We start from the raw sequence: 14,093 nt of genomic DNA on the forward strand, positions 1-14,093 counted from the left end.
AACTAGGTGTACTGCTTTGGTTGGGAGAGATCCTCGTGTGACGATCGCAACACCACCAGATGCTCGGGTGGCGTCAGTTCGATCTTTTCGAAAGATATTTTGTCTTCGCAGTGGATTTTGTGTTTGTGTATTCAGATATGTTTCTTGAAGACAAAAGCATGATGTGTTATACTTCTCGAAAAGATCCTTGATGTCATCTAGATTAGAGAGTAACCCTCGGCAATTCCACTGGAGGATCGTGTGTTGCATAATGATTGCAGTAAGAAGAAAGACGCCTGTCAAGAACTTTTGCCGACTAGGAAGAGCTTCCATTACCTATATTTTTGTTGGGGGTGTGACCCGCGGCCTTGTGGATTTCTTCCGCGCAGCCGCAAGCTCCTTATCAGATATGTCGGGGAGTGACCCACACCCCGACAGACTAGATCTGTTGTTTTGGGGGGCTTGGGAGCTCGTGCTCGCAAAGGAGCGCTCAGAGCTCGTCTCGTCCTCGCAATCCATGGATGTTACCTCCGTGGACTGTGAGGACAGAAGTGGCGTCAGTGTTAGTGACGCCACAGGAATTTCGGGAGTTGGAGGTGGATCTGCACCTCCTTGAACCTCACTTGTGTTTGTCTGCGTGGTCTTTGGTGGTTCGGTCTGCGTGGACTGTGTGACAAGTTTTACTTTCTGTTTTACGGCTGTGGCAAAGGATTTTTCAAAAAAGATGGGAGCTACTTTTTTTCTGGCTTCTGGGTAACTGATGTTCTGTGTAACCTTAACGTGCAGGACTTCTTTTTCATATTTCCACTTTGTACATGACCGCGAGTAGGATGGGTGGTTGGAAGAACAGTTAACGCAGCAGTCTGGCCCTTTGCATTCCTTTGTTTCGTGTTCAGACTTGCCACATCGTGCACAGCAGGCGGAGATACGGCAGGTGTCTGCAGCATGCCCAAACCTATTACAGCGGAAGCAGCGCAATGGGTTTGGGACGTATGGCCGCACATCAGCTGAGAGATATCCAACTTTCAACTTGTCTGGTAGAGTGGGACGATCAAAGGTAAGTATGATATTTCGTGTTGTAATGTACTCGTTGTTCTTCCTGATCTTTATTTTACGAACATCTATCACATCCTGGTCTTTCAAGTTTATAAGAATTTCTTCCACAGGAACATCAATAAGTTCAGATACAGAGATGACGCCTCGACTGGTGTTTAGTGCTTTATGCAAAGATGCTGAAATTCTTTTGCCTAACATGTCATGTGCATTCAAGATAGTGTCACAGTCAGTTTCGGAAGTGCATTTTATTTAAGTCACCCGATCGCATCCGCTTGATTTCGGTTACATGCTTAGACAGTAATGCAACCGCCTTCTCGATAAAGAACGGTGACATCTTACCCAAGGGTATAGCCTTTTCCTTGTCATTTCCTACAGCTGCAAGAACAATGTACTTTGCACTGAAGTTCTTTGTATGTAAATCGTAAGCCTCGGTCCGGGCACGCTTTGCGTTCCCGATCATTGAATTAGAAGAATTTTTCACCATGTACGGTTTAGTAACTAGGCATTCCAACAGGTCACCCACACTTCATGCCAATACATGTGGGAAGGTCCCGGAGTTTTCAGAAAAACCCGTCGGCCAGGGCCTGACCAAGACCCTGACCGCCACCGTTTAAGGTTTCTACCCTTCACCTCACATCCCCTCGGCACGGTACGGATAACACCTTAGGACTGGGGGCTGGGGTCCGTGATGGCGCCACTGACCAAACACCAGCCGAAGCCGGTGCCCCCTGCGGGGCCTCATCTGATGTGTGGATGGCCTCAAGAAAAGGAGGCTTAGGAGTCCTACAATTGGCGTTCGTGGCCGTCCAGGTCCAGTTGAAATCGCTGGCCAGATTACTTCGTCTCGGCAACCCCTTCGTCGATATAATTTTTAACACGATATTGAACGATCACATGCAAAAGTTGTGCCAGTACATTAACATTACTGTCGGCATAACTGGGGCCCGGGAGCTTAATGATACCCTCAAGGCAGCGCACGAACGCTGGTTCAGCAAAATCAAGGACACCTATAAAATCAGATCGAACTTCGCGCACGAAAATGACCCCTTCGCCAACAGGTGGCTCATAGAGGACTCCCGTCTCCTCAAGGACGGAGACAGGATTCGCGCCCTACGCCTGAGAACGGGAATTTACCCGTGTCGGGCGCTGTCGAACAAGCACGCACCTGACCCGGCAGATCGGCTCTGCCACCACTGCAGACAGGGAGAAGAGACACCAGCCCACATCCTCCAATTTCGCGAGCGCTTCCACGGTCCCCGCATTGAACGCCACAAATATCTATGTGACCAGATGGCTCGACTTATAACCCAGTACAACCCCCACCCAGGCAAAAATCTGGAGTGGGACCACTTCGAAGTGGATTATCGGACAGGAACCACTTGGAATGTGGAACCATTCAATGGCTGGGACCAGTTAAAAGTGAAACCAGTTTCACGGTGGTACCACTTGTAGTGGAACCAATGGAAATTATCCAGTGGTCCCCTCTGCTAAGTGGTCTCGGATCCGACCACTTAGCAGATGGGACCACTAAATGCATGACCGAAAGTAATGCGTAGAAAAGCACATACTGTTGAAGTAAATATTGTTTATTCTGCTATGAGCATACACTAAAGATAAAGAAATAATCGATACATCTCTCACGTACTAAGTCGCACACGGGTAATCACTCACTGCGTTCAGATGAGGCATGTGCTTGTGTTGAATTTGCGATGCACTCACGGACAACAGGGAACATGGCGTTTTGTTGACCACCTCACACCTGTATTTTCTCAGAGGAGATGACATCCGTTCATGTAGGTCGCGGCATGTGCCATTTTCCTCTTCACCAAACGATCCTAATCGTTATACTCGTCTTAACCATGTTTCTCAGGTTCCTCTAGCTCCTGAAATAAAACACATAATCAGTAGTAATCGAAGCACCACGGTAAGCACTTATACCTCTTAAAATCGGAAGAAGCATTCTGTGCAGTCCGTTTGGCGTTTCATCGTCCTGTTCTTCTGCGGACGCTGTGTCTTCCTAGCGTCGAAACTTCTCCGAGATATCGCCAATATGTTTCACATGACTCATTGTCATCACGTTGTCTTAGAAAACGCACTAAAACCACGTAAATAGTGCACAGGAGATGCCCGATATCAGCCACGGCAACCGAAGAGAAAAAACGACCTCGCAACGACGCGTCAAGTTCCAACAGACGCGCTCTCTCTGCTCCCTCTCGCGGCCCGCCGTTAGAATTTGAATTGAAAGCCTCCCGCCGCACCGGAGCGCCCTCATAATTATTACATCTGCTTTGGGTCAGCCCGTGCAATTACCTCTTTTTTAGTTCTTCTAATTATTTGGCGGAGTGTGTCATCTTTGGATTGTGTCTTTTGGCATTTTGCTGGTACATTTTATGGCATTTGCCTTTAGATGAGAATATGAGCACGAATTGAAGTTACAGCATATATTTTATCGAAGACGTAAACGGATAAAAAACCCAGAAATATAGATCATACGTGTGCTAAAATACATCAAAATAATGGCTAAAAAGCAAAAAAAAACAAAAACAAAAAAAAACAGAAGGGTATATGGCAAGAGTGGACTCTACTTCCCCTAACGGATCTCAAAGGGGGAAGCTGCCCAGCTTGGAATCTAAAGTGGTTCAATTGACCATTGTGGGAACAAAATGGTACCTGTGAGGCTCCCACTGTAAGTTCTGAAACCATTTGAGGCCAGAGTGGTACCACTGATTTCACCAATGTGGAACCAGCAACCCCACTTGGGAATCCAGCTGGGACCACCAAGATTCAACTGGAACCATTCGGGAACCATCCACATTCAAATGGAACCAGTCCAGATTCAAATGGAACCATTCTGGAACCAGTCCAGATTTTTGCCTGGGCAGGCCAGGGTGACCCAAGAGCAAGTATTTACAGCACAGGGAGTCCGCTTGAAACCCGACCTCGTGATACATGAACCCGAGCGGGTGACTATCCTTGACGTCGCCGTGGCCTGGGATAATTGTGCTGGGACACTAGAAAAGAAAACATCGGAGAAGAGAATGAAGTACGAGCCGCTGCGTCAATGTTTCCCTAACCAGCAAGTTGTTATTGAGGGAGTGGCGTTCGGTGCGCGGGGCCTTACTTGTACTACTACGCGAAAAGCATGCTTCAAACTCGGCTTTAGTAAGGCGGATGTGGCCTGGTTGGCTTCAAGAACTTTGATAGGCAGCCTGATCTGTCTGGGCAGGTTCACTAGAATGATTTGATCCCCAGTTCCCTCTCGGTTTTAGTCGATTCTCCAGGGTTAATTTTAACGAGGCATGCGCGTGTTTTACCGTTTTTAACCTTTTCTCTTTTATTTCAGACCCCAAAGACCGGAGTCTGAGTGCCACCAACCAATGCGGTGCTTCGGGCCCACATGGCATGCAACTCCGTGCTTTGCTTACTTTTGTTTTACCCCCTTGGGGGCATTTCGTTTTAGCCAAATAAACGCCATTCTACTCATTCGAAGCTTTTCTCCACGTTCGGATCCTGCATCTCAAGTGAAAATTAAAAAAGTATGATGTAACGGCGGGGGAATATATTTTGTTCTTTCGGTAGGCAAATAAACGCCATTCTACTCATTCGAAGCTTTTCTCCACGTTCGGATCCTGCATCTCAAGTGAAAATTAAAAAAGTATGATGTAACGGCGGGGGAATATATTTTGTTCTTTCGGTAGGCAAATAAACGCCATTCTACTCATTCGAAGCTTTTCTCCACGTTCGGATCCTGCATCTCAAGAGAAAATTAAAAAAGTATGATGTAACGGCGGGGGAATATATTTTGTTCTTTCGGTAGGCAAATAAACGCCATTCTACTCATTCGAAGCTTTTCTCCACGTTCGGATCCTGCATCTCAAGTGAAAATTAAAAAAGTATGATGTAACGGCGGGGGAATATATTTTGTTCTTTCGGTAGGCAAATAAACGCCATTCTACTCATTCGAAGCTTTTCTCCACGTTCGGATCCTGCATCTCAAGTGAAAATTAAAAAAGTATGATGTAACGGCGGGGGAATATATTTTGTTCTTTCGGTAGGCAAATAAACGCCATTCTACTCATTCGAAGCTTTTCTCCACGTTCGGATCCTGCATCTCAAGAGAAAATTAAAAAAGTATGGTGTAACGGCGGGGGAATATATTGTGTTCTTTGCCCGCAGTGGGGCCAATTTCTGGTTCTTGCTTTTCTCCAAAAGGGGCGGGCAAAGGCCCGTCCTCCAGCCCCACTGTTTAACCTAGAGAGGTTTGGGTACTCCAACAAAACATTAGTCTTTTCACTGTGCTTTTCCCTCCTGGGGAACTGCGTTGTCATTTGTGTGGAGACCGGGTGACATCCCGGGAAAAACTACAGAATTATTATCGACTTGGACATCAAATAAATATATATTGATATATAATATATAATAAATAATATATATATCTTGGAAGTGCTCCGCATGTAATATCAAGGAGCTAGGGTGTGCGAAATCCATGTCTTCACATTTCACTAAGTGCAAAAGGCGCCTAGCTGGTCGGTTGAACGTCTCTCCAGTGGTTGGATCTTCTGCCCCTACTCAGGGCACTGCAAGCATGGATATGGTACAAGTGCAGGGCTCAGCCCCAGCAAGACTTGGAGTGGAAGATAACAACAATATACCAGAAGTTGGATCTGAAGGCATTTTTTCTTTTCACCTCGGGGATGGGGCCCCCGTGGCTTCCGCGGGTGCGGGGCCGGGCGGGTCTTTGTCCGGCGGGGACGCTGGCGTCAGTTCCCTGGTGGAGTCCGGTGGTGTGGCAGGGGGTGGTTCCCCTGAGGAGATCGGTGCTTTAGCCCAGGAGAGCCCCGAGATTTCAATGGCCCTGCAGAGCGGGTCACTTGGTGAACGCTCTATCTCGCAACTTGCAGGTGCTATTGCGGCAATGGTGGAGCCGCAGGATGCGCTTATTTCTGGGTCTGTGAGCGAATCAGATATCTCCGAGCTGGCCGAGGCCATAGTGGCTGCTGGGGCTGATCCTCCGCAGGAGGTCACAGAATGTTGTATGGGTCTTCCCCCTTTTGAGGGTGATGTTGGCACACCTGGAGACGACTGCCCCACTACCACCGGTTCCGCAGGGGGAATTCTGCCGTCGGCGTCCGCGCCGGACCTGGGCTCGGCTGCCTCTGCGCTTGCGGTGGCGGCGGGGTCCTTGTCCTACGGGCGATGGTCTGACTCTAAGATGATAGCGCTGGCTACGGCGGAACTACAACTTCAAGGTCATCCCTTTGTGAACCAGGAGTTGGCTAGAATATTTACTACAAGATCGCTTATGGCGATAAGGATGATGAGGCATCAGCCCGGATACAAGAATATCCTCCAGAGGGTGTTACACGAGCAAAGTGCAGCGGTTGCTTCAACCGCGTCCTCCTCAGCTGTTCTGCAACAGTGGATTCAGCTCAATTACGATGAAGTTTTGCACGACTTGCAGAGAGCAGGCATTATTGACCAAGCCATGGCTCATAATTTAGTTAATATGTAGTGATCCAAGAGACAATGAAGTGCTGACTACAGCACGCTCACGCTTCTGGAGCCCGTGCTCCGAATAAACACTTCTCTTCTGCTGCCGCACTGGCCGTTCCGGTTGTCTCTTTCTCTGGCTCCGGTTGAGCTCCCACATCTGGTGACCCGAACGTGAAAGGCAGTCCGCGGAGAACAGAGTCAATGAATCTTTGAAACGTTTGGGCTGCATTGCGCAGCCCAAAGGACATGCGCAAGAACTCGAATAATCCAAAGGGTGTTATAATGGCGGTTTTGGGGACGTCTTCGGGGGCTACAGGGATCTGATGATATGCTTTTGTTAAATCAATCTTGCTGAAAAACTTCATGCCGGCGAGGTGGAAAGAAAAGGCTTGAATATGGGGCAAGGGGTAGCGGTCGGGCTTGGTGATGACGTTGAGAGCCCTGTAGTCTCCGCAGGGACGCCAGTCCCCGGTTTTTTTTGGGGGACCATATGAAGAGGCGTTGCCCAGTCACTAGAGGAGGTGCGGACGATTCCAATGGCGAGCATGTACTCAGATTCACTGCGGGCTACCTTCATTTGATCAGGAGAGAGTCGTCGGGGCTTGAAATGCACCGGCGGACCTGAGGTGGAAATGTAGTGGAGGACGGAGTGATTGACGGGCTTAGTCCAGTCTGGTGGTAAGCACAGTGAAGGAAATTCGCCAAGCAGGGTGGCGTAAGGAGATTGTAGCGCCGCAAGGGTGGTTGTGGCGAGCTGTGGTGTGGGAGCCGAGGCGATGCCCGCAACGCGGAGCTTGGTGCCGTGGTCAAGAAGAACGTGGTGCCGGAGGTCGACAAGCAGGCCGAAATGTTAAAGAAAATCGGCTCCGATAATGGCTTGATCGGTGGCCGCCACTTTGAAAATCCACGGGAAAGTACGGCGGAGGCCGATGTCAAGCGTGAGGGATCGCTCTCCGAATACGGGAATGCCGGTGTTGTTTACGGCAACGAGGTGATACGTAGGTGATCTGCGCTTTTCCGAAGAAGTTGCCGGTAGTATGCTGACCTGAGCCCCGGTGTCGACAAGAAAGCGTTTCCGGGAAATCAAGTCCAACACGTAAAAGAGGCGGCAGGGAGATTGAGGGGACGCGGACGCCGCCTCTAGCGGTCCCCAGGCTGGTTTCCCGGCCACGTGCAGGGTGGGGTGCAGTTACGAGCGTGTGCCCCGAACGACCAATGGTACCAGCAAAAGGTGGTCGGGTTCGGAGGGACTGGCGAAGGTGTCGGATGCCTGCGGCGACTGTTGTCCGTACGAGGCGAGCGGGAGCGTGGGCGCCTTCCGTCGCGGCGAGAGAAGGGGGGGGGGGCGGTGGGACGCAGCGGGGCCGGGCTGGAACTGGCGCAAAGAAGCCACTGCCTCCGCCAAGGACTGAATGTCTGCCCTCAAAGGTGAAAGTTCAGAGGCAGGGATGGTCTGGGAAACGGAGGGGACGCTAGATTCCGCTGGATGGTGCTGGGGGGCAGAGTGGTGTGAGGCGACGGCGCAAACAGGCGGCGGTGCCACCTCCATGATCTTGTCAGCGTGTAGGGAGAGTTCCGAAAGCGAAAGGTTGGTGGCCGTGGCAAGAATCATCTGTACGGTGGTAGGGAGTCGCTGGAGGAACAATTCCTTCAGTAAGCGTTCATCGAAGGACGAGGCCCGGTCGCCTAGCAAGCCTTGAAGATGTCGTAGGAACTGCGATGGGCGGCGGTCGCCCAGGTCTTCAGCAGACAGCAATTGTTGGTATCTGCGTCGTTCGGAGGCCATAGTACGTTCAATAAGAGCAGATTTGAGGGTGTCGTACGGTGTTTCGCCCATTGGGGCCATCAGGACGTCCGCGACGTCGGAAGCGACTTCGGGCGGAAGGACAGATACGACGTGCCTGAATTTCGTAGGCTGTGTGGAGATCCCGGCGAGCTGAAATTGGCATTCTGCCTGCAAGAACCACACTGAGGGATTGGCGGGCCAGAATGCAGGGAGTCGGACCGCGACGGAATTGACGTGCGGCGCCGGGGCTGGCGCGTCGGTGCCACCCTGGGAGGTCATGGAGACGTTCGGTACGTTCGGGTCACCAGATGTGGGAGCTCAACCGGAGCCAGAGAAAGAGACAACCGGAACGGCCTTATATGGACGATCTGCTGGTTGCCAGTGCGACCGAACAGGAGCACCACGACCACCTCCGCCAGGTTTTCTCCCGCCTCGATGCTCATGGCATCGTTTTCAACCTACAGAAATGTGAGTTCGGAAAGACATCTCTAGAATTCCTTGGACATCACGTATCTGCTGACAGGATAGCTCCCCTCCCTCAAAAGATCCAGCCCATCATGGACTATCCAGTTCCATCCTCCGTGCGCCAGTTGCGAAGATTTCTCGGCCTTGTCAACTACTACCGCCGTTTCGTCCCCGCCTGTGCAGCACTTCTCTCCCCCCTCGAAGACCTCCTGAAATCCCCTAAGACCCCCCGCCAATCTCTGCCGTGGACCGGCGTGCACGACACCGCTTTCACGGCCGTCAAGCAAGCCCTTGCCGACGCCACCGTCTTAGCCCACCCCCGCCCCAATGCCCCGCTCTCCCTGCTTGTGGATGCCTCCGCACAGGCTGTCGGCGCCGCACTCAAGCAAGAGGTTGACTACTGCCCACAGCCGATTGCATTTTTCTCACGGAAGCTATCATCAGCAGAGTCACGATATAGCGCATTCAGCAAGGAGCTCCTGGCAGCTTACTCAGCCGTTCACTATTTCCGCCATTTTCTCGAGGGGCGGTCCTTCACACTCTGGACGGATCACAAGGCTCTAGTCGGCGCCATGGCGTCGGCCGGCCGCAACTACTCTCCGCGGGAAATCCGTCACCTTTCCTACATAGCGCAGTTCACAACCGACATTCGTCACATCGCTGGCTCCGCGAATGTAGTGGCTGACGCCCTCAGCCGCATCTCCACCCTTTCCTCCAGCCCGCTCTCAATCGCGGACTTGGCTACCTCCCAGGCACGGGACCCCGAACTGCAACGGCTTCGCACCGCGTCTACCGGTCTCAAGCTCCAAGATATCTCGTACCCTTTAACTCCGACGCCCGTGCTCTGCGACATCTCCGGTGCATCCCCTCGCCCTCTTGTCCCTGACGCCCTCCGGAAACCCATATTCAATAGCATCCACGGCCTCGCACACCCCGGCGTACGCGCCACCATTACGCTGATCACGGATCGCTACGTATGGCCGGGAGTGCGCCAGGACGTCAGAAGATGGGTCCGCGCTTGCACTCCTTGCCAGCTGTCAAAGTGCCACCGCCACACAAAGTCTCCGATTGGCACGTTCCTCCCCCCGTCACACCGCTTTGCTACCGTGCACATCGACATCGTGGGCCCCCTCCCTCACTCTCATGGCCAACGATACATTCTCACATGCGTGGACCGCTTCACCCGTTGGCCAGAGGCAACCCCCATGGCGGATTCAACGGCCGAAACGGTCGCTTCCACGTTTCTTTCCTCCTGGATCGCCCGTTTCGGCGTGCCAACGGAAGTCGTCACTGATCGCGGTCCCCAATTCGAAAGCCGCCTATTTACAGCATTCACCAAGCTCCTTGGTACCACGCGCCTCCGCACCACCGCGTACCACCCTGCCTCCAACGGCTTGGTGGAGCGTTTGCATCGGCATCTCAAGCAAGCCCTAATGGCCCGCGGCGCGCCCCAGCACTGGACTGAGAATCTGCCGCTGGTCCTCCTCGGCATTCGCGCGGCCTTGAAGACTGACATCCAGTGTTCCTCCGCGGAATTGGTATACGGCACTACCATCCGCCTACCGGCTGACGTGTTCCAAGTCTCCCCCCTGCCGCCCGATGCCCCCTCTGACTACGTGCGCCGTCTCCAATCTACACTCTCCCGCCTTCATCCTACGGCTACCCGCCCTCCCCCGCCGACGCCGGGATACCTTCCCAAGGCTCTATCTGAAGCCTCCCACATTTTCCTCCGCGTGGACAGGCTTCGACGGGCTCTTCAGGCCCCATATTCCGGCCCGCACAAAGTGCTCCGTCATGGCACGAAGACCCTCGTCATCGACCTCAACGGCAAGCCGGAAACGGTGTCCATAGACCGCACCAAGCCAGCCTTCATCGACGCGCCCTCCGTGCAGGCCTTCGACACGCCTCTTCCATCGGGCCCGGTGTCCCCCGCCCCGCGCCCTAAAAAGTCCGTTTCCTGGGCTCCCTTGCTTCGGACAATCCTTCCAGTCCCCCCGAGGGGGAGGGTAGTTTGTAGTGATCCAAGAGACAATGAAGTGCTGACTACAGCACGCTCACGCTTCTGGAGCCCGTGCTCCGAATAAACACTTCTCTTCTGCTGCCGCACTGGCCGTTCCGGTTGTCTCTTTCTCTGGCTCCGGTTGAGCTCCCACAAATACACCGTTGTGTATGGCGGACCTTCAGAGCATTTTACAACACTGTGGTGCTGTTCCCTCTCGGCCTGCTACTCGAAATTCTCGGAGAAGAAGAGCCTATACTACGAGGCATAATTCCAAGAAGGCTCGTAAGCAGGCCAAGTTCGAGCTACATCAGAGGCTTTACAGGAAAGGTCCGATGATTTGGCCCATCACCTTTTGCTTGAAGAGGAGTCTGCTGAAGATGCAATAACATTGGAGCACGTGCACGAGACCTATGACACTCTCTTTTCCTCTCATACTGCACCGCTTTTGTCATATCCAAAGGAGGTCCCGGTGCAGCCGGTGACATGTCCCCTCACGCTTTTCTCGCCTCAAGAGGTCGAGTCTGCTTTGCGAGGCATGGATGTAAAATCATCTCCAGGGCCGGATGGTCTGCGTGTTGGGGATGTCTTGAAGATTCCCATATCTGTTCTTACACACATATTGAACAATTTCTTGCTGTTTAAAAATATCCCTGAGGATCTGAAGGCGTCGCGTACTGTGTTTATTCCTAAGAAGGCGGTTCCGCGCTCAGCGGCAGATCTGAGACCAATTACTGTTGCTCCAATCTTGGCTCGATTGTTGTCAAGGGTTTTGCTTACCCGTTTCTCAGTGGCGGTGTCCTTCCACCCTCTTCAGGGAGGATTTCAGGCTGACCGGAGTACAAGCACCAACCTTCTCCTGTTGCAGGGTATTATTAAGTACATGAAAAAGAAGCGCCGAAGTTTCTATGTAGCCAGTCTGGATATCAGGAAGGCCTTTGATTCCCTGTCCCACGAAGCAATCTTCTCAGCCCTGCAAGGAAGAGGTTTTTCGGATCATTATATAGACCTTGTCCGTAACCTGTATGACGGGTGTTCCACCATTTTTCATCTAGACGGTAAAACAGATGGTAGAAGGATCCCTGTGAAACAGGGTATCAAACAGGGGAACCCTTTGTCCCCGCTGATCTTTAATACCGTCTTGGACCCCCTCTTACACCATCTGAACTCTTCAGGTCTGGGAGTGTCGGTTGAACAGTCTGGGGCTTCGGCCTTGGCTTTCGCCGACGACCTCGTTTTAATATCAGAAAGCTTCGAGGGACCTAGGGCACTGGTTGCCGCTACGGAGACCTTCCTGAAAACCACTGGTCTGGTTCTCAATCCACTTAAGACCAAATACCTCGGCTGGCGCTACGACGGGAGGAGGAAGTGGTTTGATTATTCCATCACGCCACTAAAAATTGGAGGTACTCTGGTCTATCCACGCCAAAAAGGAGTCCCAATTAAATACTTGGGATTGAGCCTGTTTGCTAACACAGGACCGCTCACTGAGGACGACATGGCGGAGAGGTTGATCTCCATTATCAGACAGGCATCCTTGAAGTCTTTTCAACGTGTTAATTCTCTCAACACTTTGGTGTTTTCACGTTATTTGTACATGCTGGCTAATTCCCTGTCTGTTTTAAATGATTCAGCCAAGAGGGACAAGTCCCTACGCAATGTTGCGAAACAGGTCTTGCATCTGCCGCACTCTTTCCCAACTGTTTACTGCCATCTTCCCAGCCGGGAAGGAGGTCTGCTTCAGCTCCAGTGGGTCGCCGCAAGTATGCAATTGAAGGCAATGGCGAGAATGGCTCGTTTGCGACATCCGTTTGTCGACGCCATCCTTTCGGCAGCTTTGGCGGATCAGGAAAGGAAGCTTTCCACCTTCCTTGGTATTCCTTCTGGTATTTCGGCCCACTCCGATCTCACCTCAGCTGTGCAGTCAGCCAGGAAAGCTCACTTGGCAGGTGTAATCTCTTCATATAACAACAATGGTCTTTTCTCTCACAGGAGGGAGCCGGTGGGTAATGTCTGGCTCCGCCATGATTCCGCTTCCTTAGAGATGGCGACGGAATCAACGCATTGCGCCTGCGGACCAACCTTTTCCCAACTCGGGTGTTGTCAAATAAGCATTCAAGCGACCCGAAGGCCAGAGAGTGCCAGTATTGCCCTGGCCAAGAGGAAACGGCGTTCCATATTCTCCAGGGTTGTGAACGTGTTCACTTACCCCGGGTAGCGAGGCACAATTTTATTTGTGATCAGGTGGTCCGCTTGGTTCAGAAGTACAACCCTGCAGCTACTATCACACAAGAAAGGGTGCACACCTCCACGGATGGTACTCGTTTGAAGCCGGACATTGTAGTGACGGACGGCGACTCAGTGACTATATTGGATGTGGCGGTAGCGTGGGATGCCACACCGGGTTCGCTTAAGTCCGTCAACAGTTCCAAGATTGCCAAATACAATTGTCTGGCTTCAACATTTCCGGATAAACGCGTGGAGGTGCGAGGGTTGTGCTTTGGGGCTAGGGGCGGCACTTGTGCCCTTACCAGGGGTGCCCTGTTGGATATGGGCCTGCATAGAAATGATCTGGCTTGGTTGGCTTCGCGAGTCTTAGTGGGAAGCCTAATTGTTCTCAGTCGTTTTCGCCGTATGGTGTAATGTTTTCTATTGGTTGTGTCCATTACCTCTTTAGGTGTCAGTTCGTCGATTCAGATTTTATGGGTTGTTCTTCCCCTTTTACTTGGTCTTAGTTTCACTTGGTTCGCTTTTTTAGCGGTTTTAACCAAGTGGGACTGCTTGGGGTCATTAGGGCAGAACATCGCCTAACCCCTGGGTTGGCTAACCTAAGGGGTTCACCTCAAACAAGTCCCACTTGAACCAACGGTTTTACCCCTTTTTTGGGGGAAAGTTCATGTTTTAGCCAAATAAACGCCATTCTACTCATTCGACGTTTTTCTCCACGTTCGGATCCTGCATCTCAAGAGAAAATTAAAAAAGTATGATGTAACGGCGGGGGCATATTTTGTGTTCTTCCGCACGGCCCCAGAGTCGAGCGCCACAACTTCATCGCAAAACAGTTACAGAGACTTGTTGTTAAATATTCTCCGAACACTACTGTTTCTGCGGAGAAAGTCTTCACTGTTGGTGGTGCTCGGCTCAAGCCAGACCTTGTACTAGATAGGGGGCATGAGGTACTTGTGGTGGATGTGGCAATCGCGTGGGACTCTTCTGTGGCCAATCTTGAGAAGAAGGCAAGGGAAAAATCTGATAAATATGCCTGTCTGGCTCAGCTTTTTCCAGGCAGAGCATTCAGAGCGGTCGGGGCGGTCC

The 14,093-nt window shown here is 51.8% G+C and overlaps 3 protein-coding genes across 3 annotated transcripts; 1 reads left to right on the forward strand and 2 right to left on the reverse strand.

Annotated features, from left to right (window-relative positions):
* Positions 1–315: 315 nt before the first annotated feature.
* Positions 316–1,233, reverse strand: LOC135372360 (uncharacterized). The gene has a single exon (XM_064605987.1). The coding sequence runs from the start codon at positions 1,231–1,233 to the stop codon at positions 316–318; it is 918 nt and encodes a 305-aa protein (XP_064462057.1).
* A 555-nt stretch (positions 1,234–1,788) lies between these two features.
* Positions 1,789–2,487, forward strand: LOC135372361 (uncharacterized). Its single transcript, XM_064605988.1, has one exon. The coding sequence runs from the start codon at positions 1,789–1,791 to the stop codon at positions 2,485–2,487; it is 699 nt and encodes a 232-aa protein (XP_064462058.1).
* Positions 2,488–7,717: 5,230 nt separating this feature from the next.
* LOC135372363 (uncharacterized) lies at positions 7,718–8,593 on the reverse strand. Its single transcript, XM_064605989.1, has one exon. The coding sequence runs from the start codon at positions 8,591–8,593 to the stop codon at positions 7,718–7,720; it is 876 nt and encodes a 291-aa protein (XP_064462059.1).
* Between the last annotated feature and the right edge of the window lie 5,500 nt (positions 8,594–14,093).

The sequence above is a fragment of the Ornithodoros turicata genome, unplaced genomic scaffold (genome assembly GCF_037126465.1).
Source record: "Ornithodoros turicata isolate Travis unplaced genomic scaffold, ASM3712646v1 Chromosome14, whole genome shotgun sequence".
Lineage (NCBI taxonomy): Eukaryota > Metazoa > Arthropoda > Arachnida > Ixodida > Argasidae > Ornithodoros > Ornithodoros turicata.